General features: G+C 37.0%; 1 protein-coding gene across 1 annotated transcript in view; it reads left to right on the top strand.

The window, feature by feature from the left end:
• UBN2 (ubinuclein 2) overlaps window positions 1-24680 on the top strand; it is a gene marked incomplete at its 5' end in the record, with an annotated part of 54157 nt that overhangs the window by 20186 nt on the left and 9291 nt on the right. The window contains 13 exons of the mRNA XM_084300543.1: window positions 2416-2553; window positions 3622-3734; window positions 4765-5263; window positions 8609-8679; window positions 9407-9536; window positions 10874-10992; window positions 11613-11726; window positions 12678-12821; window positions 16347-16397; window positions 16924-16966; window positions 17632-19170; window positions 22582-22828; window positions 23608-23697. Of these exons, the coding sequence (XP_084156669.1) occupies window positions 2416-2553; window positions 3622-3734; window positions 4765-5263; window positions 8609-8679; window positions 9407-9536; window positions 10874-10992; window positions 11613-11726; window positions 12678-12821; window positions 16347-16397; window positions 16924-16966; window positions 17632-19170; window positions 22582-22828; window positions 23608-23697 (3298 nt within the window). The remainder of the gene's footprint in view (window positions 1-2415; window positions 2554-3621; window positions 3735-4764; window positions 5264-8608; window positions 8680-9406; window positions 9537-10873; window positions 10993-11612; window positions 11727-12677; window positions 12822-16346; window positions 16398-16923; window positions 16967-17631; window positions 19171-22581; window positions 22829-23607; window positions 23698-24680) is intronic.

Genomic DNA, 24680 nt, shown 5'->3' on the forward strand with positions numbered 1-24680 from the left:
CGTTCCAAGAAGATAAAAGACGATGACTCATTGAAATTTCTAATCACTTACTCAGATCAAATTCACGTATGTCTCCCGTTGAGGCTGTTCTACCCAGCTTGCTTGTTTAAGTGTTTAACTGTTTTCCTTTTCTGGATAACTTTTTTCTTAATGTTTTTGGTAGCCTGGGCTTTTTACTTCTTAAAGCGTATCTCTATTATTATCTTCAGTATACTTTCGTGTACAGGGGAAATGAACTAACCTGGTAGCTGATTGTGCTTCACACTGTGTGTGTTCCCTTCCTGTAAGTGATCTCAGATCTTCAGTTAAAACTGTGTGTACTTGACCTACTAATTTTTTCAACCTGTTGAATTCTGGCAGGTATTGTGCCTTAACAGGCATGCAGTGGAAGGCCTGCTGGTTCAAGCCTCAAAATAACAAACACATTGTTGCCTTCTTGAGTATCCTACTTAATTGTTAATCATTTGGCCTTGCTACCAAATGTTTATTGCTTGCAGCTGTAATTCAGAATAGGCCTTTTCCTCTGCCAGAGTGTGTACATCTAAGGTGTGTCATGCTCTTACCCTTTCTTTCAGAAGAAGGACAGAAATTGATTTAGTCATTGCATTGTTATTGTATCTTTTTGGTATTTTATAACTCTTTGTAGGTCCTGAAAATGCTTCCTCTTTATCTTTGCTGGCAGCTTTGTCTCAGGCATTCTCTTCTTATTCTTCTTAACAGACCATAGCTTCCAGAATTATTTGTTGTTTATTAAGCTCACCCTTTTACCATTTCCAGTATTTGAAAACCAAGTCCAGTAGTTAGAATTTGGAGTAGTTCAGGGCAACTTTGACCTTCAGCGTGCTGATAGCGACATTGTCAAGGCAACCTTCCCACAGTTTGCTTGCAAACACCGTTGTGGCTTGCTTTTTTGATACTTAGCATAAAACTTGAATGGATCTATTCATTTTTCAGCTTTTTCAAAACTTTGCTGTTAAAAATATATTTCATAGAGATTGACAGATTTCTTTTTTATAATACCTGGAGGAAAATGTTGTAATCTGAAGATGCTGCCAGTTGAGAAATATAATTAATCCTATCCTCCACTTTACTTAATATTGACTACGTATACTATGTATTTGACTTCAATGTTTTTGATACAACTTTGTAATCCTAACTTGGCTAAGTACTATACAAAGTAGTGCTTAGAAGAGGTTGAAACTTCTTGTGGTTTTAACTGTCTAAACAGAATAAAAATACGTTTGACTTTCAACAAAGCAAGTCCTGACATTGTAGTATTTATAGAAGAGGGGATGTCATGTTCAACATTAAAAATTGGAAATAAACTCGAAGATACTGTAGCTATGCTTGTTATGTTAAAAATGCTATCCCTGACAAAAGAAAACTACAGAACTTTGTACGAGAAACAGGTTTTCGAGCAGGCACTATGGTTAGAGTTGATAAGAAATGTTAAGTGTGTTGGAACAGTCTGTGTGTCAAATGCACTGCAGAGTTCTCATATTAATAAAAATCAGGAAAAGGATGAGCTTTACTGTGGCTTTCAAAGGAAAAAAAAAAAGCATGTCTGAGAACTTTTTTATGCTTGTTTTAAGCACCTCTACTGTGTCAGTCTTATTTCCTGGATATAACATTCGATTTTATAAAATTTTGACATAGGTTAGGCTTCTTCCATTGCAAAATGGTGGTGGTTCAGATTGATGTATTTTCTTGATTTTCTTGAAAATGTCAGAAATAAGCTCTGGAAATAAGTTCAGAGCTATCTTTTTCAGATAACTTAAAGGTCTGTGAGACAAGCGTGTGAGTATCAGAAGGTATTATTCATTTGAGCTATACGTTTTCTGATAAAATTGAAGGACATTCAATAAAAGTTATGAAACTACTATTTAAAATCGATAGAGGCATTGTTTTCACAAAACTTGTATTAGACCAATGATGTCACTGGTATGCCTGTAAGGCTGTAGTAGACAGAGCTAATTAGCAGTGTACCTGCCTAGCGTCAGGACAAAAACAACTCGTAAATAGTGAAATTGCTTTGTAGGCAGGTGGTATATCATTGTTCATATAGCTGAGGTGTCACATGGTTTAACCTTTAGTATAACTTAACGTGCTGTCAGAGAAAGAATTTTGGAAAAAAATGTTGAAAGGCATTTTCCTCAGGAGAAGCAGCCTCTGTGCCCATCCTCACTTCCTTCAGAAAGCAGTTTTTCTTAATGCTGAAATCTTTACTTCCAAGAAAAAGGCATTATTTTGGAAATACAAAGGTGATTTGATGATATTAGAGTTCTAAGCACTAGCCAATAGGTTTTTCATTACACTTCTGTATAATTTTTCATAGATAGGAACTGGTAAGTGAACTGCTGCATGTTCATTTTATTAAGAGATGATCATAAACTCATTTTCTTTTTCCCTGTCTAGTATGATGAATTGGTTCCTGCATCCCTGACAACCAAATATGGAGGGTTTTATATCAACACTGGTACACTGCAGTTCCGCCAGGCATCTGACTCAGAGGATGAAGACTTCGCAGAAGATAAGAAGCATAGGCCACCTAAAGTGAGAGATTTTAATTATGCTTTTTATACAGCACTTAAAACTTAGTGGACACTCAGGAATATTTGATATGCTTAGGGTGTCTCAAATGAAGAGACTGAAAGCAGACTGATACGCAATACTTTTTTATGACAATCTCTCTTTTGTGGATGTTGTATAAACAGTTAGGAAATAACTCCTGACATCCACAGGTTGTTCAGTTGTTGAAGACTGAAGTCTAACTTCTTGTTGAGGCAGGCATGCAAGTTGTGTCTATCCATCTTAAATAAGTGACAGTTGATTCCTAAATTTTATAAGAATTTAATTACATATGATGAAAACGTAAGTTCTCTAACTGCTTTTGTAATTCTGCAGGAAAAAAAAAAAGGATTTGAAATTGTTCCTCATATTCAGCATAACACTTAAAGCAAAGTACCTGTTAAAATAAAATCAGAACATGGGAGTAGCTGTGTTAAAAGTACGTGTACTGTCTTTCACAAACAGCTTACTGTTCTGTGTGCTTAACTTTTTTCATAGCAACCCGTATGGTGCTGTGATTTGGATTTGTAACTAACACAGCATTGATAACACAGCAGCGTTTCAACTGTTGCTGCATAATGCTAGCACTGTTTGAAGATTCTTTTTCCCTACTCTGCCTTCCCGCTCTGCTTCAGCAAGTAAGCTAGGGATGGGCAAGAAGTTTGGAGGGGAAACTGCTGATGTAAATTAGTGAAAAATATATTCCATACAATACTACATTGTATTTTTCAGTGAAATTGGTAGCAAAAGGGCAAGTTCGGTTTTCCCAGGTGGCTGCTGCTCATGCTGGCTGGGTATCAGTCTGCCTATGCCTCCAAGTATTCTTCTTACTGAGAACGCTGAATTCAGTAACTTTTTTTTTAAACTGATGACAGAATTGTCAGTAAATGTAATTGCTGCTGTAAATGCAGGCGTACTGCTTGCCTTTACACACATCAGGATATTTTTCCTGACTCCAAATTGGAAAATGTAAGGAAAATGAAAGTTTTTTTTTTGCTGTAGAAGTGCTTTAGGATAGAAGAATCATTGTCCTTCGTTTAATCTGTTCTGTAGATAGCAAAGTTAAAAGAAAGCGAAGATCGTGGAATGAAGAAGCGCAAGCGGAAAGATGAAGGGACGGAAAAGGAGAAGAAGCCTCGGAAAATGAAAGTTCCTAAGCAGTTGGGGTAGGTTCCTTTCTTCAGATGAACTCTAGAATTGCGTATTAAGTTTGGTTTTGAGATTGCATGTGGTAGCAAGTTTATCATCGCTGTTCAGGATACTGTAATGTTAAGCTGTATTTAGTAGCTAACAGGTTTTGATTTTGAATTTTTTTTTTCTTAAGTAAATCCTATGAACTAACTTTCTTCTCCCCTAAAATTCTGAATGAAGAGTTAAACAAGGAAAGATGAATTATGGAAAACATGGAAATGTTGATTCTATGAATAACATTATCCATCATTGTCCTACCCACAGTTTTCTGACAGTAAGAATTGCATCTATCTTCTCCGCCTTCTAACGAAAATTAATTTCTTATCCCTAGGTTTTTATTCTGGGAAACTGTAAACATACCTTGATTATTCTATGTGTTTCTTAACACAGGAAAACACTCAAAGGTATTCTGAGGTTAGCATGGAAGGATTAAGATGATGGGTTTTTAACTGGCTTCTGAAAAACTGTCCTTGAGTGAAAGTTGTCTTATTACGAATATTCAAGTTGGTATCGAAAATTTGTTGATAGCATTTTTTTATTAAGGTGATGAACTGGGGGGAGATGCTCAGTTGAGTAGCATATGAATGTTGACCCTGCATGTCAAAATTCTTAGCGGTGAAGAGAATTACTTTAACATATGCAGTGTGTCTAAACTTAAAGCAACCTGCCACTTGCTCTTCAGTTAGAGAGGCAAGTTCTAAGTGTTTTAGTGTACCCGTAAGTTTAACAACTGTGCCAACTTCTCCACAATTGAAGTCTTGCGTACATTAAGGTAAATCTCATTTACTCTAAACTTAGTGTGCCCACAAAAAAAAATCTGTTGAACATGACATCACATGACAAGCAAGGGTTTGAGATGATTGGTACAAGAGTCTGAAGGTGGAAACACAAAGTACTTGTTTCCTGTTGCTAACTTTTTAATTGTACTAAACTCCCAAATTTTTCAAGGCTATGTGACCTTTAACAGTCACATGCATTCTAATGAAATATTTTTTTCCTCTACAGAGTAATGGCCTTAAATTCACACAAGTCTGAAAAGAAGAAAAAGAAATTTTATAAAGACTCACTCTCTCTGGCTGCCATGATCCGTAAATTTCAAAAGGAGAAGGAAGCCATGAGGAAGAAGGAATCTAGTCCAAAACCTCCAGTGACTATTGCAACCTCTACCCCTAGTAAAATTCCTTCTTCCTCTCTCAGTGCAGGAAATGATATCTCTGACTTGAATCTTAGGATCAACGATCCTGTCCTCTCCATTTTTGGTAGCACAAATGAACGTGAGCTCCTGCAAGAAGCTGAAAGTGCCCTGGAGATGTTGGGAGACATTGACTTTGACAAGTTGCTTGATGGCACTTCTGATGGCAGCCCAGTATCTGAGCTGTCAGGAGAAAATGGAAATGTCACTCAGGCAACCTACACCTCTCAGGTCATGACACCCAAGCAGGTGCCTGCCCTCCCAGAAGGTCTGCCTATGCTACTTGAAAAGCGCATTGGAGACCTTCGAACAGTAAGTATGAACTCAATGATGTGGGAATGCATTGAAGGATCTGAGATAATGAGGAAGAATTACTAGGGTCTGAGTTACCATCATTGAATTGCTGGTTGAAATGCTAAAAAAAAAATGTAGAATTGATCTTAATGTCAGTCTTAATGGTTGTATTTATACTCCTGAAAATGGGCATAGATGATGCAGGTCAATTGTTGAAGCAGTGTTTATTTCAGAGGAGACAAGGTTTTCTCCTATATCTTGCATGTACAAGAACTTGTGATGTTTTTTCCAGAATGGGAATATCAGTGTTATTTTAAATCGAATTATTAGTCAGTAAAATGAATTTGTGCTTCCTCAATTAGTTTGAAAAAACCCAAAATACTATTGCAGCTTGTGATCTAATGTCAGTCTGAAATTCTGCCTTTGTAACACAAAATGATGTTAACTTGACAGTTCAAAAGGAGAAAAATAATATATTCTTTTGGAAGGTTGGAATGGAGCCCAAACTTCTCAAATACTAATAAAAAATATTAAATTCCCAGCTTACAAACATTCCTACAGCTTATTGAAAGGGGTCAGAGCTGATAAGGTATTATATGCTCCTTGTTTCAGTTGTGGATGTTATCTTAAGTTGAGAATAAATTTGTTGTTTGATTGTTCAGATTCTGATTTTATCTATTAAGCTTTTCCTTACTCAGAATAAGTTTTGAAGTAGTAGTTGAACTTTTTTTTCCATTAAAATAGTTAAACAGTAGCAGAGCTTGCTTTGCTACCACTTAATGATAACCATAATGCTTATCTTAGGTGTATGCAAATGTTTTGTAGTGTTGTTAGATGTTTTAAAATGTACTTGTCTAAATATAGACAAGGATTAGTATTCTCTGAAATCAGATGATTTTGCCTACCTTTTGAATTTTCAGATTCTTTACTGTGAATGAGCAATAGCTTTCTAGCAAAGCAGCAGTAGAATTGGATTAGACCAAGAACAAGGAAGTGTTTGTTAGTGGCCTTCCCAAAGTTCATGCTGCTTCAATGCTTTTTAAAATAAATAAAAAACCCATGCAGTTGGAGGAAAAAAAAAAAAAAAGCTTTAATTCAGTGGTTCTTGGAAAACCTAACTCTACAGTCTTATACTTTTGAGCATGTTTTCTGAAAGTTTAGCCCTTGGTGAGCAGAGCAAGTCTACACATAGATTTGGGGAAGAACTAGACTGTAATGACTTAAGGGTTGCAACTTCCTTATCAAATTGCCATCAACAGACGTTACCAGTGAGGGAGAAAATCTTTTTAGAAAGGAGAAAAAAGAAAAATGGCTCCTGTACAGTTTTTTCCAGACACTTATCAGGCTCATACTTTTAGTGCTCTTTAATGCAAAGAAAATTAAGAATCTGTAGACTAAAGTCAGTTCCATGAATGAAGTTGTTAGGTATCTAGATAAGATTAAAAGTAAATAAATAAATTAGAAAGCCACTGATTGTATATAATGAACACTTCCTGACCTGCTCTTGTAGATTAATGTCTTCTGGTCCCCTCAGTGTGCAATTCTGAACTACAGACAACATTGCACACAAGGAGGGAAGTAATGGATATGCTACTTTCTATTGTGATGGTAGCTGTCAAAATAATCTGTCTGTGGAACAACAAAAAAAATGATAGCAATGTGTTTCTTGAGTCTGGTGTAGTTTGCTTCAAAGACCAGCAACACCGTTTAGTATAATAGCTTAATGATGAAATTAGCTTTAAGATCTCCCTGGGAGAGAAATGTCAAAGCATCTTTCCTTCCACTTTTATATAAACCATAAGGTAATAATCCTTGTTTTAATTATCCTTAAAGACACTGGATTTAATACTTTCAAACTTGTCTTTTTGGTATCTTTATCACTTGTAAACATCTATAACCTTTCTTATTTTTTTAGCAGAGCAAATCCTTCAGTAATCTTAAAACAGATAGTACCATCCCCTCAGCAGCTGACTGTACAGTAGAAAGTAGTGAGCGGAGTGCAGTACTTACAGGAACTAAAAAAAACTCTGGTATATGTTCATGACTGAGATGGTAAAGCATTCAAGACGTTTGGTTACCTTACAGTTTCTGGATGGAGTAACAGACCCCTGTTTCCCTATGCAGTATAGAGTTTACATTCCTAGAAAATACTTAAATGACCCATGTATGTTTGAAATTAACAGAGAATAAGAAGAGTAAGTATTTAATAGTAATAAAGGAATGTGGTCAAGGTAATCCTTGAATTTGTAGTTTTTTAGCTATGTTGTTACAAGTTGATAACAAAATTTTTAAAGACCAGATTAAAGAGCCTTTTTAATTTGAATATTCTGTCACATAGCATGTTGACTGCCTCTAATGTTTGTCAGTTGATATGATAATACCACACTTGCATACATTTTTGCATGAATATCGTTTTCAAGCCCTTCAAATACGCTCTCATCCCAGTGCTAGAATATCTTAAGACAACAAGCTTCTCAGTGTTCGTTCTTTTGACTTTCATAAATCTGCAGAGTGAAGTGACACTGGAGAGGAGATTTTACTGATTTTTGTTGAATTGTTGAGCAGTGCAGGGAATTGACTTGGCTTTTTCACATGAGCTGTCATGGTTTGTGGAAAATATAAGTGATAGGAGCAAAGACAGTGATTCTGCATGGGCATTCCTGAGAGACCAGGGAAATCTTCAAAAAAAAGAAGTATGTGTAGGAATAATCTTGTGTGTTTTTTTTTTTTTTGTTTTTTTTTTTTTTAATTTCGTGAGTCAGGAAAAGACCAGAGAGGAATACAAAAGAGTTAGTGGAACAGAGGTTTTCCAGTTTTCACTCCTAGTCTAAAGATAGAGAGTATGCTGGACAGCACCAGAATAGAGGGATGATGCAAGGGAATTGTGTAGAAATTGCAGGGTTGAGATGGATCTAAGAAAGCTGGAAAGCTGTAACTGGGCAAGGCACATTACAGACAAACAAAGGAAGAGAGTAGGAAAGTGTTGATGAGTCATACAGGCAAGAGCATCAAGCAGTGCTCCTCCTTTTAAAGTCATCAGTGATCATGATGTTGCTGGCTCTAAGCTAATAGAACAGCTCTTCTGTTTTTTTCTCTCCATGGTTATTGAAAAGACTAGTATGTTAACATCAGTGATCCAGGCAGTTTCTAAATAGAATGATTGCTTGCACTGGAGCAAGGAGTATTTATTTGAATATAATAGTAATTCTCATCTCTTTTCTAAATAGCTGAGTGTAGTAAGATTTTTTCCAAGTTTAAAAACAGAAAACAAGAAAATTATATAGCTGTTAAAGTAAAGATACAAATGCTTTGGGGATAAAATGAGCTCTGTGAACCTTTTGTTCTTTATTGCTGTATTTTCAGGCCGCCAAGATGTTTGATGAAGAAGGCAGGAAGAAGTTTTTCACACAAGACATGAATAATATTCTGCTGGAGTAAGTGCTTATCTGTACAACCTTCCCTTTTTGGAAATGGGGTGAAAGGAAAAGTACAGAAGAGGAAGTATTAATGAGGTTGTTCCAACAAAGCCATTAAAAGTCAATGAAGGTAGATCAGTCTAAGCTAGTTACTAGCTAAAGAGACTTATATATGAATACAACTCCTGTCATGACTATCTGTCTGTCTTTATCCACTGTAAAGTGTTTTGTAGTGCCCTATGTCCTTGACTTCATGTGTAAAATTCAACAAAATTGCCATTTTTTCTTCCTGTCCCACATCTTCATAAATCAAAACATCTTCAGCTTTCATAAAGAAAAATGCTGACTATTCTTACTCTGTAATCCTTCAACTAAACGTTTAATATAGAGGGTTCTATGCTCTTAATACTAAGGAACAGAAAAGTAACCTCTAGAAGACAAGCAGCCAAAATTTTATCAAGATTGATGTGCGATGGTGGGAGTAAATACAATTTGTAAACACAGTATTCAACATTGCCAGGGAAGTATGTATCTGAAAGTCTTTTTCGAGTGGTTTCTTGCCATTAAGACTTCCTCCTTTGCTCAAAATTTAGTTTAACATATCTAAAAATGTGTCCCAAGCTGCTATTTCTGGTATGCATAGCTAAAATCTGTTATGCATACAAAGCTTCCTTAGGTTTTTGTTCAGTTGTCATCTTCATCTTGGAGTACCTCACTGGTTGGCTGTCTCTTGTTTGTTTGTCAGTATTGAGCTACAGTTACAGGAGATAAATCCTGCCATCCGCAATGGAGTGTACTCTCACCTTGAGGCTTTTGTGCCATGCAATAAGGACACACTGATAAAGCGTCTGAAGAAGTTACACCTCAATGTCCAGGTAATGGGGGGGAGAGTAGCTCCAGTGTGAGTCAGTTATGTAACAGTAAGGAAAGAATGCAGAAGAGAAGAGCAACAGCCCCCAGTGTCTGCAATGAAGCAAAAGATTTTGGAGCATTTGCTAGATCAGCATAAATGTTTTTTTTCCTGTGTGAGTGCTCTTGTCACTACTTAAAGAACAAATATTTTAAGTATTTCAGACCTTTCTATTTGAGAATGAAATGCTTTCATCTTGAAAGCTGGATAGAGGGTAGATATCAAAGTAACAGAACTAGAAAGCCACAATCATGGTTATGACAAGTTGTAATTGCTATTGCATTTATGTTTGTGCCAAGAAAAAAAAGGTGGATTGATAATAGATGACCAGCCTATATTATTTGTGCAAATACACTGCTGTTGTGACCAAGTCTTACAAGTCCTTTATATCTCATTTGCGGTTGCTTTTTCCTCAAAGAATGTGTGTTTCTCTCGAATAATAAAAAAAAAAAAAAAAAGGTATCTGTGATTTGAAGTATCCTGACCTGGTTCTTTAGATGAGAATCAGGACTAAATCTTGCAGAGGATCTGATGATCATGTATGTAGAGATCTCAACCTGCTTAGAGGGAATAAGGTTTCATATGCTATTTCTAAATTAAGCATTAAGGTATAACAGCACATAGCATCCTAGTTCTTCTCAGGAAACAGTTATGATTAAGAATGTGAAGTTAGAATATGTGGGAAGATAATTTAACACATGTAGGGAAGTATATAGTACGATATCACTTTAATGTTTGGAGTTCTTAATATTTGGAGATGATTCTATAAATGGTCCTTACTTTTGAGGTATGTAAATTACATTTAATAAAAATAATCTATGCACAGACAATAATAATGATCCAATACATAGATTTTCATCATTACAGAGATATTTTTATACCACAGGTTTTTGGAAACTTGATTCATCAGATACTTATTTACAAGTGTTGAAATGCTCATCAGTCAAGTCATCTTGCTTTTTACCTCAAGTTTTCTTCCCTATTTTTATTAGAAAGGATTATTTAATGAGGTTGTGTCATAATGTTTTGGGATATTTGTGGCTTGTTTCCTTGTGCCTATCTTTCATCATTTCTGGTCTCAAGATTTCATTAGTTGTACGAGAGATTTCAAGTATATGCATTTTCTATAACGCTATTGTACCTCACAGGATTCAAGTATCACGTGGGCAAGTACAGCTGCAGTCAATAGCTAGTACTGGAAATACTGCCTGTTGGGAGTGAGGGGAAAATTTCTGTGAAACTTTCTGAGAAGACCTTTACATTACATCTAGTAGGACTACTTCAGTGTTTCTTTTTTCACAGGATGACCGCTTGAGAGAACCACTGCAGAAGTTGAAACTGGCTGTCAGTAATGTCATGCCTGAACAGTTATGCAAATATCAAGAGGATTGTCAGGCCCGCAATCAAGCTAAGAATGCCAAGTGGGTGTTTCTGGAGTCTGTACATTTCCATTCTAGAGCTTACCCGGAAGCTTGTCTCAATGTTATTCATTCTCTGAGTTCTGCCAAGTACTCAGCTCCAGTTTACAGGTGCCTGTAAGCTGAGTTGTGCAAAGTAGCTGGTATTATCTAAGTGATGTTATCACCGGACTTCAGAAAAAAAATCCCATTAACTGAATGAAATAGATCTTGAGGGAAAGAAATTGTAAACTGTGAGAAGGATACCAGAGATACCCAATGTGATGGATTAGTGGAGGGGAAGTAGGAGGATGGTGTGTCCAAGTTCGTGATTATCTTTTGTTCCTTTATATTGCAGTTGTTTCCATAAGAGTTAGCTGACTTTAGACTTGGAGAAGCATTAGTAGATAGATCAGCATCCTTGACAACATCCATATAGTGTGTCCTTTTCACTTGTACTTGTCTTTGAGGACTGTAAAGCAGTGAGGAGGGGAAGATGAGCTGTTTACCCTTTCAGGAAGGGTATAATGAGAATCTGAAGACAGGTCTTTTTTTTTTTTGTTTACTGACATTTAACACAACACTCCTAATTAAATGTTTTGTCTGTAGTACAACTATAAAGTAAACAATTGTTCTAAATATAGGTCGCAAGCAGAAGATGAACGAGAGAAAAATGGATCAGAGGAAGATGATGATGAGAAACCTGGAAAGAGGGTTGTGGGGCCCAGAAAGAAGTTTCATTGGGATGACACAGTGAGGTGAGACAAAACTACCTTTGTCATCAAAGTTTTTCACTGACTTCATACAGGTGTGTGTGTGTGTTTTACAACATGATGGTGTTAAATAATTGTTCTTGGAAGAGCGTCATAGATTCTTATATGAAATGCTGAATTCTCTGTTTCCTTAGAGTAGATTTTACTGCAAAATGGGATTATCTAGATTTCAGCAATTTTAAGCGGGGTTTTAAGCAGCCAGAGCCCTTTAACTTAGAACTTGCATGGGAAATTACTAATTTAATTTTAGGACAAATAAAAATATTGAAAGGGGCTGGTGGGCTTCTCACATTGAATTTTTTTCATCCATAGTATGTTGTATGTTAAGACAGAGGGAAGCAATCTTCATGGAATATTGTATATATAATGGAATAAATATTTGTATGTATAAAATAGTACAACTAGGGCTGACCTGAAGGGAGCCACACTTAAAGACGAGATTTAAATTTGTTTTTTTTCATTCACACGGCTTAGGAGGGTCAATGTTACTTAATTGTGTGCACTTTTATATCTTTTAAGGACAGTAAAATACAGCATCCTTGTCAGAAAGAATATTCTGTTGAAATAATTCAGTGTAGCGTGGATTTCACTTGCTTTCATATCACAGACATTTTCCATCTTAAACGAGGTCAAGGTAATAGTGAGCAAAGTGAAAGAAGATGTTTCAGTTATGAGGCAATGACAAAGATGTAAAACTAATTAAAAACGATGGGGAGGTGGGAAGGCTGAAAAGAGATAAGCCATGTAGTCTGTTGGAAACAGCAGCAGATCATACAGTGGTAAAGTTTATTTGGGGGAAAAAAGATTGGAGTTGAACTCTTTTCTACAGCTGCAAGTGGACAGCAGCTATACAGCATCAGTGCTTCCATGTCTCAGTCTTTTTGCTAAGCTTTTGAAAAGGTTGTTTCTTTCAATATATCGTGTTTCTTTTTGCAGGTCTCTGTTGTGTAATCTTGTTAAGATCAAGCTGGGATGCTATGAGCTAGAGCCAAATAGAAGTCAGTCTGCTGAAGATTACCTCAAAACCTTTATGGAAACAGAAGTGAAACCACTTTGGCCTAAAGGCTGGATGCAGGCAAGGTAAGATACCTATTTTTTATATTTATTCCTTTTGGTGTTAAACTGTTTCTTGAGCTTTATTTATTGAGATAGGTTTGACTCAACAGTATACTTTAATGTTGTTTAAAACTTTAAAATGTCAGTGGAAATAGAATATTTAAAAAAAAAAAAAAAAAAAGAATGAAGGTTTTTAATAAATTAGATTTGTCATCTTTGCAAGCCCAAGAGCTGAAAAGATGCTCTTCCTTGGAGATCTATTGCTTTTATCGTCTGTTGGATAGTTAATTTGCTGAAGTTCATAACATAGTCCATGATGCTTCCTTGGAGGGAAATACTGAGAGGGAGAAAAGGGTAACTGGAGAGTTTTTCCTGTGATGTAAAATGATAAAGCCACGTTGCCAGTATGCTTTTAGTAGTCTGATAATGCAGTGTGATGTAGACTTCAGAATTATGAGTGGGAACTTCGAGGCTAGATTTTAAAAAACATTTAAGATGTTATGCTCTTATTTTGTGCATGTATTTATGTGCATGTATTGATGCTACAGTTCAAAATAAATCAGCTTATTGATGAAAGCTAATACTTGATCTATAATGACTTGTTAAAAGAACAACCGTGCAAAGGGGGAAAAATAAAGTGGGAGCAATAGTAATCAAGCAACAGAACTGTTGGCCTCAAAGCCCAAGTGTCAACCATCTCCTTATAGTGTGTTAAACTCGATGGTTAGAACTGGAACATAAACCATCGTTCCTTTCAGCAGTTCTGCCAGCAAGGTGGATGTTCTCATTTGTTAGTGAAAGCAAAAGAACTTCTTGTTTGAAGACCTCACAGCATCAGTACTGGACTCGCTTCTGACAGGTTCAAAATACAATGTGATATAAATATATCTATATAATAATAAATAAATAAATATAAAAAAGCAGAAGGTAAAACCTCTCCTCACCCACTAAGGGAGGGGTTTTACCTTCTACTTAGATCCAAACTACTTTCACAGTATGGCTGAGTTTGGAAGGGACTGCTGGAGCTATTCTGGTCCAACTCAGCTGCTCAAACAGAACCAGCTGGAGCCCAGGACCACCATGTTCAGGTGGCTTTTGCACAACTGTCCTAAGCAACCTGCTTTCTGTCTAAAAGCCTGTTTCAAGCAGTAGTAAGCAACTTTGAAACAGGCAATGACCAGAATAAAATGAATTGGTCAAAAAGAAAAGTTTGTCAGAAGATGTGATGTAAGAAACAGAATTCTGGCTACAATGTGTACTAAGTAAATAATTTTCAATGAATTGTGTATGTAGGAAATAAATCTGTTTTTAAATCCTTTTTCTGTGAGGCAATAGTAAAAGTATTTTTCTTTGCACACAGAGGCTATATCAGTAATTGGGGGAAATGATGTTACAACATGGTATTGTAAACAAATTTCTACAGAAATGGTTCTAGATCTTCTGACTGGGGGAGTACTCTGCCTTGCTCTCTATTCAGGAAGTGACCTGTCAGAACTTGTAGGTAGCTGTGCATGGAAAAAGGAAAAGCAAATATTTCCTGTTGTCTCAGTGATAACTCCTAACACAGCATGTGTTGTTCGTATGCTGGATTCACATTCATTTTGGGGGGGATGCTAAGGTAGAGATCATGCTGAAGGCTTATATTTTTTAACCTTTGTATATGGCCTTGTGTAAGAAGAAACTATGTGAAATGGAGAAAAAAATCAGTAGGTCATTTTTAACGTGAAATGCCGGTGTATTTCGTAGGGAATGCTTACAAATCAGAGTAGGCCTATAGTACTAGAACTTTGTGAGCTCAGACCAGAGGGAAACTTTCTTGCCTTTCCAAAGTTAATGTATTACATTCCGCATTCTTTATTGTAGAAGCATGAGGTATAGATATGCCTGAACTGCACCAAGTTCGTTTCTTCATGTGTATCACAACTGTAGTGTAGCTCTGTCACATTACTTTTCTGTGTATAATTTCCATACTCAGCCTCCTAAGATTCTCTTACTGATATTCATGGATTTAAATAAATTCTTTTTTATCCTTAAGAATTTCAAAGCCTTTTTAGATAACATAACCCATTTATAAGTGGGCTGTGTATTTATTCCACATCTGTTTTTAAAAATGCCTGCGATATAAATGTGTATGTTTAAAAGAAGTGAACAGAACAGAAAGGTTTTTTCCTTTAAATTCCAAGAGTTTCTCTTTTCTTTTGAAATGGTCTTGCAAGTGGGCTTGCAGCAAATTTATTTCTTACAGGTCAAACAGCACTTCGAAATCATGTCACAGAGGCAATCTCATCCTGACCTCTTTCATCAGCTGTTACAGCTTAAATACACGTATGCAGTGGAGTGATTGTTTTCTAAGCGTGTTCTTGCTGCCTTTCTTTGTACTGTATCTTTGACTTCTGTTCCTGTGGCAGTTACGCTTTGTCTTAAACGTTTAAGGATAATGTCACAAATTACTGGTGTCTAGAATGCCCCCAAAATGAAAAAGATCAAGAAGTAGACAAAGCACCAGGCAGAAGGCATGGAGGAAAATATTTTGGCAAAGCCAGATAGGCCAGAAAGTGGCACATGACACTTGTAATGAGGAAAGTTCCTTCTGTTTTCTGATGTTTTTCATAGGCGTTCAGTAGCCTTTGATGGGGAGCAGTGTAATACAGATACGAGGTTTGTAGATACCTGGATTTTTTTCAGAATTGTTGCAGCTCTCCAGGATGTTTTCAGTGGTGAAAAGCTCTTGTTTAGACAGCTGTTCATGATGTGATCAACATGATGGCAGTGATGTAGAGAAATCTTGTCTATTTTAGTTTGTCTACCTGGAAGCAGCAAAGGGGGAGTGAGTTTTCATTAACTGTCCGTTTATAGCTGCATTTGGATAGCAAGCTGTAGTATAGATTCAGGTCAGGAATTGTTCTTACTTCCCAGAGCAGGAGTTGCTAACATTATTGTGTCAACTCCAGCCATTTTTGGAGCTGTATTGCTGGCTCTGTAGAAAAGTATGTGTGTAAATGCAGTGTAAAGTCGCAGAAATTGTACTCAGTGGCCTATACAAAATACTGAAGATGACTAGACACAAACTTGTTTCCTGTGTTCTAACTTTACTATAGTAAGCTTAAAAAACAAAACAAAACAAAAAAATATAACCTACAAAACCCAAACCTGTGTTCCTGTGTTCAACATGTAAACATGTATGTAGAGGAGCTTAAAATAATCCTTAATTTGTAATTTGAAATATCTTTTAGCCCTTGAGGACAGAGAATTCAAAATGTTGTTATTCTGTCCTGCTGGAGGAGGTGATACTGTATTATATAAGCTTCTTCTTGGCCATTGATACACACATTTTGTATGCATACTTAACTGTTTTTTTACATAGCATTCTTCTGTTTATGCCTGTAACTCCACCATGGTAGCAATACAGACAAACTACCTGCTGGCTACTTTGGGGACAGATAATCAAAGGATTCTTCTAAAAATTCAAGAGTACCTGTGTATGAGGAGGTCATATGTTGACTGTCCCTGTAGAATCGCCTTACGTTTCTTTTCTCACCACTCTTCCAGGATGCTTTTTAAAGAAAGTCGGAGTGTTCACAATCACCTCACTGCTGCTCCGTGAGTATAGTATTGACAACTTACTAATATCTGTAGTTCATAGTATCTCTTCCCATCTTCACGTAATTTCTTTTTGGACAGAGGGGAGAGAAGGAAGATACTTTGGGATTTGTTTGAAGACATTTGTTTGAAGACTATTATAGATATTGTCAGTTCAGATAAAGCTCTGTTAAGATAAACTCCTAGGATTCTAGGAGGCTGAAACACCTTCATACTCTAAAGCTTCTCTAAATTTAGAAAGTACAAAACAAATACCTTAACCTGATACACATCAGGTTATATCAGCAATTCAGTGAATTTTGCATGATACATGACAACAATGGATTAACCATGTGCTTGCCCCCCCCCCCTTTATTTTAAGAGTCTTTATTTTTTTCTATTTCAAGGATGCTTTTTTATAAAAGCTGGACCACAGTGGTCATCCTTCTAGTTTACTGGGATATAATCAGGGTGACAGTTGAAAATAAAATTACTTGTCCTTCGTCTTCTGATGCACATTTATCTCCTCTGCTTTCTTCTGATTTAGGGCAAAGAAGAAGGTGATTCTGGCACCTAAACCCAAAGTGAAGGTAAATGACTTTTATATGGCCATTTGATACAAACAGTTTCTTGCCTCAGTTCCAGGAAAAAAATATCTATCAGAAGGGTTAGCTAGTAAACGCTAATTTAAGGAAAATGCTGTAAGAGCTTATTGGTTTAAAGCACGGATTACCAAGCTAAGTAATACAAGAGACTTCTATGTATAGCTTTGTGATATTAAGCTTACATAGCTTTTTGAAAATTGACTATGAAGAAGGAAATAGTTCCATCGAAGTTCCCTTTTTTAATATGTGGTTTGTTTGCTTTTGGCTTGTGTTAAATTCGGCAACACTGGAAAAATGTATGGTTGGGAGGATAGCATAAATTGATAGAGGTTTTCATTAGACATGATGAGGTGTTGTCTTAGCCTAGGAGCAATTTTTACTTAATGATTAACTATCCTGTTCTTCGCAGCAGAGATTATTCTTAACTGTGGGGGGCACTTTTGTATGTGGACCAACAGCACTAGACTTTAAAATACAAACATTGAAATAGCACACAAGTATCTGACGTCTAGATATCTATATCTTAATATAAAAAATTTCAGGTCTTGGTTCCACTGAATGTACAGAATAATAGTATTAAACGAAAGAGGACTTTGTATCTATTCCAGAAAGGCTATTAAACTTGTCTTTTCTTATCTCTTCATTCTCAGGACTCCAGTCCAAAGAAAGAACAGAAAACGTGTACGTCTTCAGTCAATTCAACTTGTGCTACTACACTGAGTACCAGCGCACCTGTCTGCACCCCAGCCAGCTCTAGCTGCACGCCAGCTCCAGAGACTATCTGCTTGGACGACTCACTGGATGAAGACCTCTCTTTCCACCCACCATCACTGGACTCCATTTCTGATGCTCTGGCAGTTATCAATAATGGTGCCAAGGGATCGCCTCTTGGATCCACCATAGAGACACCAACATCCAGACCTCGCCCTGGGCTGAGGGAAGAGAAACTGGCAAGCATTATGAGCAAGTTGCCCCTGGCAACTTCAAAGAAAGTAGAGCCCACTCAAGCACCCCATTCATCAAGTCTTATTGCTGGTCACACGGGGCCAGTACCAAAGAAACCCCAGGACATAGTTCACACTGGTATCTCTTCAGGCCTTATTGCTGGATCTTCAATTCAAAATCCTAAGGTTTCCTTAGAGCCTTTGCCAGCCAAGCTACTTCAGCAAGGACTACAGAGGTCAAGTCAGATCCAAGCTGCTTCTTCCTCTTCACAGACCCATGTTTCTTCCTCTAAGACCCAAGCAGCTATTTCCACCTCCTCTCAAAGACCCAAGGATGCTAGTATCTTGGTATCATCTTCTGAGATTCAAGGAGGTTCTTCCTCAGCATCACAAATGACAAAGGTGCACCAGCATTCAGCTGTACAGCAGAAATATGTATCTCCTTTACAGGCAACTATTAGTAAATCACAGACCAATCCAGTGGTGAAATTGAGCAGTAATCCCAAACTGACGTGCTCATCACCAGTCATCAAGGCTCAAGAGAAGTCTGTAGTATATCGCCTGCCTTTGTCTAACCCCTCATCTGGAAGTGGCTCTCAAGTATCTCACCCACTGGTTTCTCGGACAACATCCAGCACCTCTACCTCTAGTAACTATTTAGCCAAGGCTATGGTGTCACAGGTTTCTTCCCAGGGTTTCAAGCCTCCCTTCTCCATGGCTGCCTCTCCTAAACCTGCTGCCTCTCCCAAGCCCACTGCATCTAAGCCCTCTGTGACACCCAAGCCCAATGCATCGCCTAAATTTTCATCTAAGTCCACCTCATCCCCCAGGCCTGCAACAACACCCAGTTCTTCCAGTTCAAGTGCACTAGTTTCCCAGAGTAGTCACTCCAGCAACAACCCCCTTCATAAACAAACCAGTGGTGTAAATATCAGCAGGCAGTCTCCCACAATGAATTTGCTGCCCTCTAATCGCACCTCAGGCCTTCAGCCTGCAAAGAACCCTCAGGCTTCTTCAAAATTGCCCAACTCTTCTCCTTCTGGAACTGTTGGTAAAAATAATTTGGGTGGAGTTGGAATGAATGTACCTGCCAGCAGAGGCAGTAACCTTAACTCAAGTGGAGCTAGTAGGACTAGTCTGTCTGGGGGAGCAGGAAGTGGAACACAGGGTGCTACTAAACAATTGTCAACTCCACACAGACCATCTTCTGCCTCAGGGTCTCCAGTTGTAGCAGCCAGTGTGCAGGTATGCATCTAACGCGTTTACATTTAAATCAGACATTAATATTTATCACGCTTTGAAAACAGGCTTACAATATCTTGATTTGAAAGTGAGTCACAAGGTTAATGTTTACACTTTACCTAGTATGAATGCTAATACTGATGAAACTAGTTCACGCTAGTAAACAAGTATTTCCAGCTGATGCGAAATCCAGGGGTCAGGGTGGAAGGAATCCTTACTGTAAAAGACTGGTTGGTCTGTAGTGTGAAACAGAACTCAATTTTGTCATTTTTTTAAGAACACTAGAAAAGGTGGGCTTTCTGTGGCTGTATTTTCAGGGAATGCAGTACTGTCTTGCACGATTAGATTTCTGTATTCTTGTGTATTTATTTATATTGATGGAGTTAACATGTAGAGCTATCTCGGTATGTTTGTTGCCAAGCTTTGTGGTTAGTTTGCAAAACTGGAGTTCAATTGCTTGTGGTTAGAGTGTAATGCAAGACGTATTTAATATTTGCAAGGGCTTTTTTTTTTTTTTTTTTAGTATTTGTGATTAAGTATGTGTTTTATTTGGTAGGATTTAGTCAAATCGAATGAGAGGTCATTGATATATAAACTAGAAATTATTTAAGAGCTTGTGCAGAACTTTGGAGTTAAAAAGTAATATAAAACAAATATTTTGAAAAAACTCTTTTTCTAAAACCTATGCAAACCTATTATTTGCCCAAAAGACAGCCTACTTTACCAAGCTGTGCTTTTTTCTTACTGGGAATGATTTAATTATTGAGAAGATTTTAGGTACTCCTCTGTTTTTATTGATCTCTCTATTGTGAAGCATGCATAACTTAAGTAAAGTTAAGAAAGGCAACATCACTGCAAATCAAAACCTTGTTCTACTGCAAACCAGAAAAGCAATGCATTTATCTGAATGGTATACATACCTACTGTTTCATGGTGGTGGTGTGTACGCAGCTTTTCATAATGCTTTATAATAATGTTTTAGCCTGATACCAGTTTTTCTTAGTACAGCTGAGCAACAGGAAGAAGATGACTTTCATGAGGCATTTCTGTGGTCTCTCAGCCTACAATACCTTAAGTCTGGTATGGTAAACGAGATGTCTAACAGGCTCTTATACAGCCTTCTCATTAATTTTGGGTACTTTGAATGGAGAGGAAAACAAACAAAAAATCACACAGTCCGTGTTCTGTGTAAGGGCCACAGAGGTATCACAAAGGGTCTACAGAAGAGCTGTGCCAGCTGTGGTGCACTTTTGGGTACTCCAGAAAGTGCCTGGAGGAAGCAAATGAGGCTGCAGCAAAAGGACTGGGAACAGAGTTTGAATCTGATGCAATTGTGGATATCCCATGGATATAATTGCTGTGATGTGGAAGAAAATGTGAAATGGTTGTTGTAGTGCTTAAAGTTGATAGACATGGGAAATAAGTAGCAGTGTGTGGATGATGAGATGAATTCTGGCAAATCATTATTTTATAGAGACGCTGATCACCTGGGCAATGAAATGCATCTTGGCAGATAGTGATGTTGAAAAGAAGGACTGGTGAGAATGTGGTAGATAATCAATTATCACAGGTGTATACTGTAATACAGTAAAAGCGTTTTGGTATAATAGAAGGGGGCAAACAGCTAGAGGGACTGAGCAGCATATAATATCACCAAGTTAATTGTGACTTCACACGTGTTTTCTTCCTTGACACTTCAGAAGGTACTTTGATAACCTGAAACAGTTTTGGAGAAGTGGTACAAAGATAAAACATTCAATAAGACTTTTGCTACAGTGCAGACTGAGGCTCAGTCATTGTAGTATATTCAGGAGAAGATCAGAATCAAATTACTTCCCAGTCCAAGTACATTGAATGGGAAGAGATTTGTGATAACAGTACTTTTTTAGTCTTCCAGAATCTAATGGCTAGCTGGGTACAATGTACTAAGGAGTTACCCTTCTTAATACATTACATGAGACTGAAAGTGAATTTCCTTTCCGTTAAGGGCTTATAGATTTAATTCCTGATGCTGCTAATTAGAAGACAAGCTGTATACAAGTTGCTCGTTAGAATCTCCTGGTCTGCTTACATTGAAGATCAGACTAGATGATTTTGTGTTGGTAATAAAAATATGTTTGTAACTAGGAAAAGCTACATTGTGAATGGTTGTCATTTTTTTGTGCATAGGCTTATTTTGAAATTAGCACTTCCAAAGGCTAAAGAGAATAACCATGTATGTTCTTATAAAGTCTTTCATCCATGGTTTTCTACTTGTGGGATGGAGAATGTCTTAGAAGCTGTCATTCCTAAGATGACATGAATACTTATTACGAACATCTGATCTGTAGTTGCTTAAATTTACAGGGATATGATTTTAAAATGTCTTAAAGCAGTAACTTTTCTTTAGCAGCTTTCATCTAAACATCTTAAGACCGAACCTGGTAGTAGAAAATTTTTCTCACTGAGAGTTTTTAATCACTTTGTTTCTGTAAACTAATACTATAGAATTCAATGAGATTTCATTTTCACTTTGAGCTCAGGTATTCATTAAAATTAGTTCTGGTTTTGTTTTTTAGTTAAGACTTGCATATCGAAATGCACAGGCTTGGAGTCCTGTTCAGTCTCTGAATCGTAATAGCTCAAATATCTGTAAAATATAAGCTTGAATCTGGTTTGAAATGCTTTCTATACTTCTTCTTTTGTGATAGATAATTTGAGAATTGAACATTAACATATAGAATTACTGTATGTTTAGTGAATGGAATTGTTAAATAGGAATGAGCAGGACAGCTGCTAATTACAAAGGAATTGATGTAATTTGGGAGCTGTTGTAGCTAAAATATTCTGGCTTAATCTCACATTTTCTTAAACTACAGTGAATTTAACTTGCGAGTTATGTAGGGTGGTGAGAATTTTCCTTCCTTGCCTGTTGTTGTAACACATGCACGTGTGGTTGTGTATGAACACCTACTTATGTGTGTATGTATGTCTGCATCTCGGTAACTTAAATTTTGTCCTTTGAAATGTGGTGGTTCTTAAGTTCTTAAATACAAATTGGAGTTTCCAGAAATCCTTACTTCTAATTAACTTTAGAAATAGTTAGCATTGTGTTAAGACCCGTATTTTGAGAGGGGAGAGTAACGTGCTTCTAAAGAACTTCAGATCTGCATGGGATAATTTAAAGGAATTTACCTGTGAGGCTGACAAGAAAAGATAGATGAACCATGCTGTCACATGCGAACGTGAGATATAAGTGTGCTTGTTGATCAGACAAATAGTGGGAACTGATCCTAGGTGGATAAGTAGTATTTATTAATATTGTAATGTCCTTTTTAACAGGACCACACTTAACAGTAAATAGCTGATTCTTATCTCCTTAGAGGATAATACTCAAAGCTTTAAAATCTTGAAGTACTACTTTTCTCTGTACAGTCAACAGCAGGAGCATCATTACTGGCTAACGCCTCACCTCTGACGCTCATGGCATCACCCCTGTCCGTAACCAGTCAGAATGTGACGTCTGCACCATTAACTCCTTTTGGGATGCTGGGTGGCCTTGTTCCTGTGACCGTGCCCTTCCAGTTTCCCTTGGAGCTGCTTGGCTTTGGGACGGACACAGCTGGAGTGACAACCACCTCGGGATCTACCTCAGCGGCTTTCCACCACAGCCTAACTCAGAGTGAGTGGAATTCCTCATCACACTATGCTGTAGGGAAAGATGCTTTCTGAATGTGGAAATTAAGTAGGAAAGCCATTCAGTTCTGAGACACTTAGATTTGGTTCATGAAAATCCCTAAAGGAGAGTAAATGTGACTTCTCTGTTAAAACTTTATGTAATTATCCAGATGTTATGAATCACCTTTGACAGATGATTAACTTCACTGTTAAATTTATAATATATAACTGCTTTTGTACATGCATTTTTGGGTTAACTTCTTCCTCTATCTTCAAAAAGAAATGCACCTTAAGATTTTCTCAATTTCACCATACAGATATGAGACTTAATACTGTGATTCATCAAAATATCCTTAGCTCAGTAATGGCTTAGATACTCTGATACCAAACCATTTTCTTACAGGAAGGGATCAATCCAGGTGGGATTTATTATTTGCAATTGCTTAAAAGAATTTCTTTAAGCTTTTAATCTGTAGCAATTTTGGCCTTTCTGCCAAATGAGCTAGTATGAAGAGTTGCATCCCAATAGTAGCGCATGATCCTTGTTCTGACTTTTGATTAACCATATGTGAACAGGTCTGTTTTTATTGACTTGTATACCAGCCATCAGAATCCTATCAGGTATTATTTTTTGTTGCTGTTGAGATGTCTTCAGAAATCTGGGCAAATTATCGTGTTATGATAGCTTTAATTTTAAAAATAAAAGCTTCCTATTTTGCTAAGGCTGCCATGGTTCTTAAGATTTATTTTCCATCTTTGTTTTTCTCCTCCTTTTTACCCCAGACTTACTGAAGGGTTTACAGCCAGGTGCTCAGCACGCAGCAACGCTGTCTCACTCACCTCTGCCTGCTCACTTGCAGCAAGCTTACACAGGTAAAGATACATTTCTCTTACTACTTTTTTAACTTAACAGATTTATGCCCTAGACTGAAATGCATACACCAAATTCGAAATTGGTTTAGAGAAGACAAAACAGGAACAAGCTTTGGTAGCAGTGGACAGTGCACATTCTATTATAGCAGTATTTTTGGAACCCAAACACAAGTAGAAAAACAACATTCAATGCCAGACACTAAAAAGCTCAAAAATCTCAATATAATAAAATATTTTATTATAGCAGTTTGCAAAACGTAAGCATTCAAATTCAGCCAATAGAAGAAAAGGACTGCTACATACTAGATACTATCATGATTTTTGCAGACTGTATAGTCTATACTGGGAGGAAAATGGATTGTTTTTTCCACTACATCTTAATATCTCATCTTTCAGCTAGAAGCCTCTTCATGATTCTTGCAGTTGGGTATGCATGTGTGAATAAATGTGATAGTTTTGTAGTGGAAGACCAATCTTCCCTGGGAATCTTATGCTTTAAGTTACATATTTTTGATTGACAGGAGTAACTTGAAGTATAAAACCTTTCTCTGTTTGTAAAGCTTAGAGCTGAAAAACTATCATAAAATTATAGAAGGTGGCAGAGTGTGCTCCTTTATTTGCCAGTAAAGGGAGCACAAAAGGTGGCAGTGGCACAGTGGATTCTTTATACTGAATTTGCAGTACTTGGCTCCAGAACCAGGGCAGTGTTGTAAGAGGCTGTGAAAACAAACTAATCACTCATGTGATATCAACCTTGGTTTCTTTTGTCAGTGAGTACCGTGGGTGGGCTTAAAATTCTCACAAAGTTAAGACTTCTAAAGAAAAGATTGATTTTTTTTTTTTTTTTGGTAGTATCACAGGCTGCAACTTAAAATACCATGTCTCTAAACATCTTGATGTAAAGCTTGATGTCTCTGGTTTCATCAGTCCTATTAAAAAAAAAATAATATTGAAAATATGTAAAGTCCAACATGATATAAAGA

Source organism: Netta rufina, assembly GCF_964035555.1.
Source record: "Netta rufina genome assembly, chromosome: 1".
NCBI lineage: Eukaryota > Metazoa > Chordata > Aves > Anseriformes > Anatidae > Netta > Netta rufina.